We start from the raw sequence: 1,714 nt of genomic DNA, 5'->3' as shown, positions 1-1,714 counted from the left end.
ATTTCCTGATAACACGGCGGATGCATACTCAAAAATACAATTCCCCAATCGAGAACCTTGTGGCGGTTCATTTGTTGATGTAGCAGTTCATTTGTTTGTGCGATTCAGTGGTGTGCCGCGAGGTGTCACCCTAGGCACGACTCAGGAGGAAGCATTTTGACCCACGAGGGACCAGTCACTTCTCAACCCCAGCCGAGCGTTGATCCCTCTTGTGCACGTTGCGCCCATGGCATATATATCTTTCCGTGTTGACCGTGGTCTGTTATCCACAGCACTCAAAATAAATCCGCTGTTCATTCAAACGCTTTATATGTGCTTTATTAGTATTTCCTAGCACCGCCTGCGCTAAAATAATTTCCAGCACCCCCACAAATTGGTGACCCCGACGTGATCGCTATGGTGACTCTAGTGTTGCGCGCGCAAAGTTTTTATTTTTATTGTGTGGAAACGGAAATTTGCAGTGCTCGCCGTTTATCTAAATTTTGAAGTGCTAGCTAATCACGCAAACCTCACGGGAATATGGCCGAAAATACACACGCCGTCAACCACGTGGCCATGCGGGTGCCGCCATTTTATCCGGAGAAGCCACAGCTCTGGTTCGCCCAACTCGAGGGAAATTTTCACCTCGCGGGCATAACCGAGGACACTGACAAGTTTTGGGTGGTTGTGGCGAATCTCGACACCCGTTACGCACAAGAGGTCGAGGACATAATCGTCAACCCTCCCTTAACGGACAAGTACAAGCGGTTGCGAGAAGAGTTGGTTCGGCGGGTTTCGCCGTCCGAGGAGCAAAGGATCAAGCAACTCCTCGGGAATGAGGACATGGGTGACCACAGACCGTCGCAGTTTCTTCGACATCTTCGCTCTTTGGCTGGCGGAGCCGTTCCGGACGACATTTTACGGACAATTTGGTTGAGCCGCCTGCCGCGTCCCGTCCACGCCATTTTAGTCACCCAGGCGTCGACGAGTCTGGCAGATCTCGCCACCCTGGCAGACAAAGTAGCGGAGGTGACTCATTCGCTGTACGCTGCCGCAGTGGCCCCCGATCCAGTTATTAGTGCACTGATGGAGAAGATAGAAAACCTCTCTCAACAAGTGGCAGCGCTCGCCAACAAGCGCGGCCCACACTCGCATCCCCGGTCCCGCAGCCGCGGCCGAACCCCACCCCTTCACCAATCCTCCATTAATCCCCAGCGAGACCGAGGCATCTGCTGGTACCACCGCCGTTGGGGGAGTAACGCCACTAAGTGTACGCTTCCCTGTTCATACGACGCGGGGAAACAAAGCGGGCAGTCCTTGGGGGCGGCAGGTCACTGTTTAGACCTATCTAACCGTCTTTTTGTCGTTGACGCCGCTTCCGGCGTCAAATTCCTTGTAGATACTGGTGCCGATATCTGTCTCTACCCAGTCACGCGGCTCCGTGAGCGTCGAGGGAAGTCGGATCTTCAGCGAGAATTTTTGTGGAAGTTTGTTGTCGCCGATGTGCCGCAGCCAATAATAGGGGCCGATTTTCTCCGCCATTTCGGTCTCCTTGTGGACATTGCACATAAACGTTTGGTGGAAAATGTGACGACGCTATCGATTAACGGCACCGTCGCCTCTCCCAGCAAAAGTCAAGTGAAAGTTGTCAGTGGTGCTTCCCCACAAATCCATCGGGAGCTCCCCGGCGAGTCAAGCACTCCACGGTTCATTTTATAGAGACCACCCCCGGCCC

General features: G+C 53.6%; 1 protein-coding gene across 1 annotated transcript; it reads left to right on the top strand.

Annotated features, from left to right (window-relative positions):
• Positions 1 to 519: 519 nt before the first annotated feature.
• LOC139698554 (uncharacterized) lies at positions 520 to 1,698 on the top strand. Its single transcript, XM_071597392.1, has one exon. The coding sequence runs from the start codon at positions 520 to 522 to the stop codon at positions 1,696 to 1,698; it is 1,179 nt and encodes a 392-aa protein (XP_071453493.1).
• Positions 1,699 to 1,714: the final 16 nt, after the last annotated feature.

The sequence above is a fragment of the Hetaerina americana genome, unplaced genomic scaffold (assembly GCF_022747635.1).
Source record: "Hetaerina americana unplaced genomic scaffold, ioHetAmer1.1.p SCAF_883, whole genome shotgun sequence".
NCBI lineage: Eukaryota > Metazoa > Arthropoda > Insecta > Odonata > Calopterygidae > Hetaerina > Hetaerina americana.
Note: the sequence above shows the minus strand (reverse complement) of the source record. Positions and strands in the feature narration are given on the sequence as shown.

Coding starts and splice junctions, on each gene's coding strand:
- LOC139698554 (XM_071597392.1), top strand. CDS start 520: ATGGCCGAAAATACACACGCCGTCAACCACGTGGCCATGCGGGTGCCG.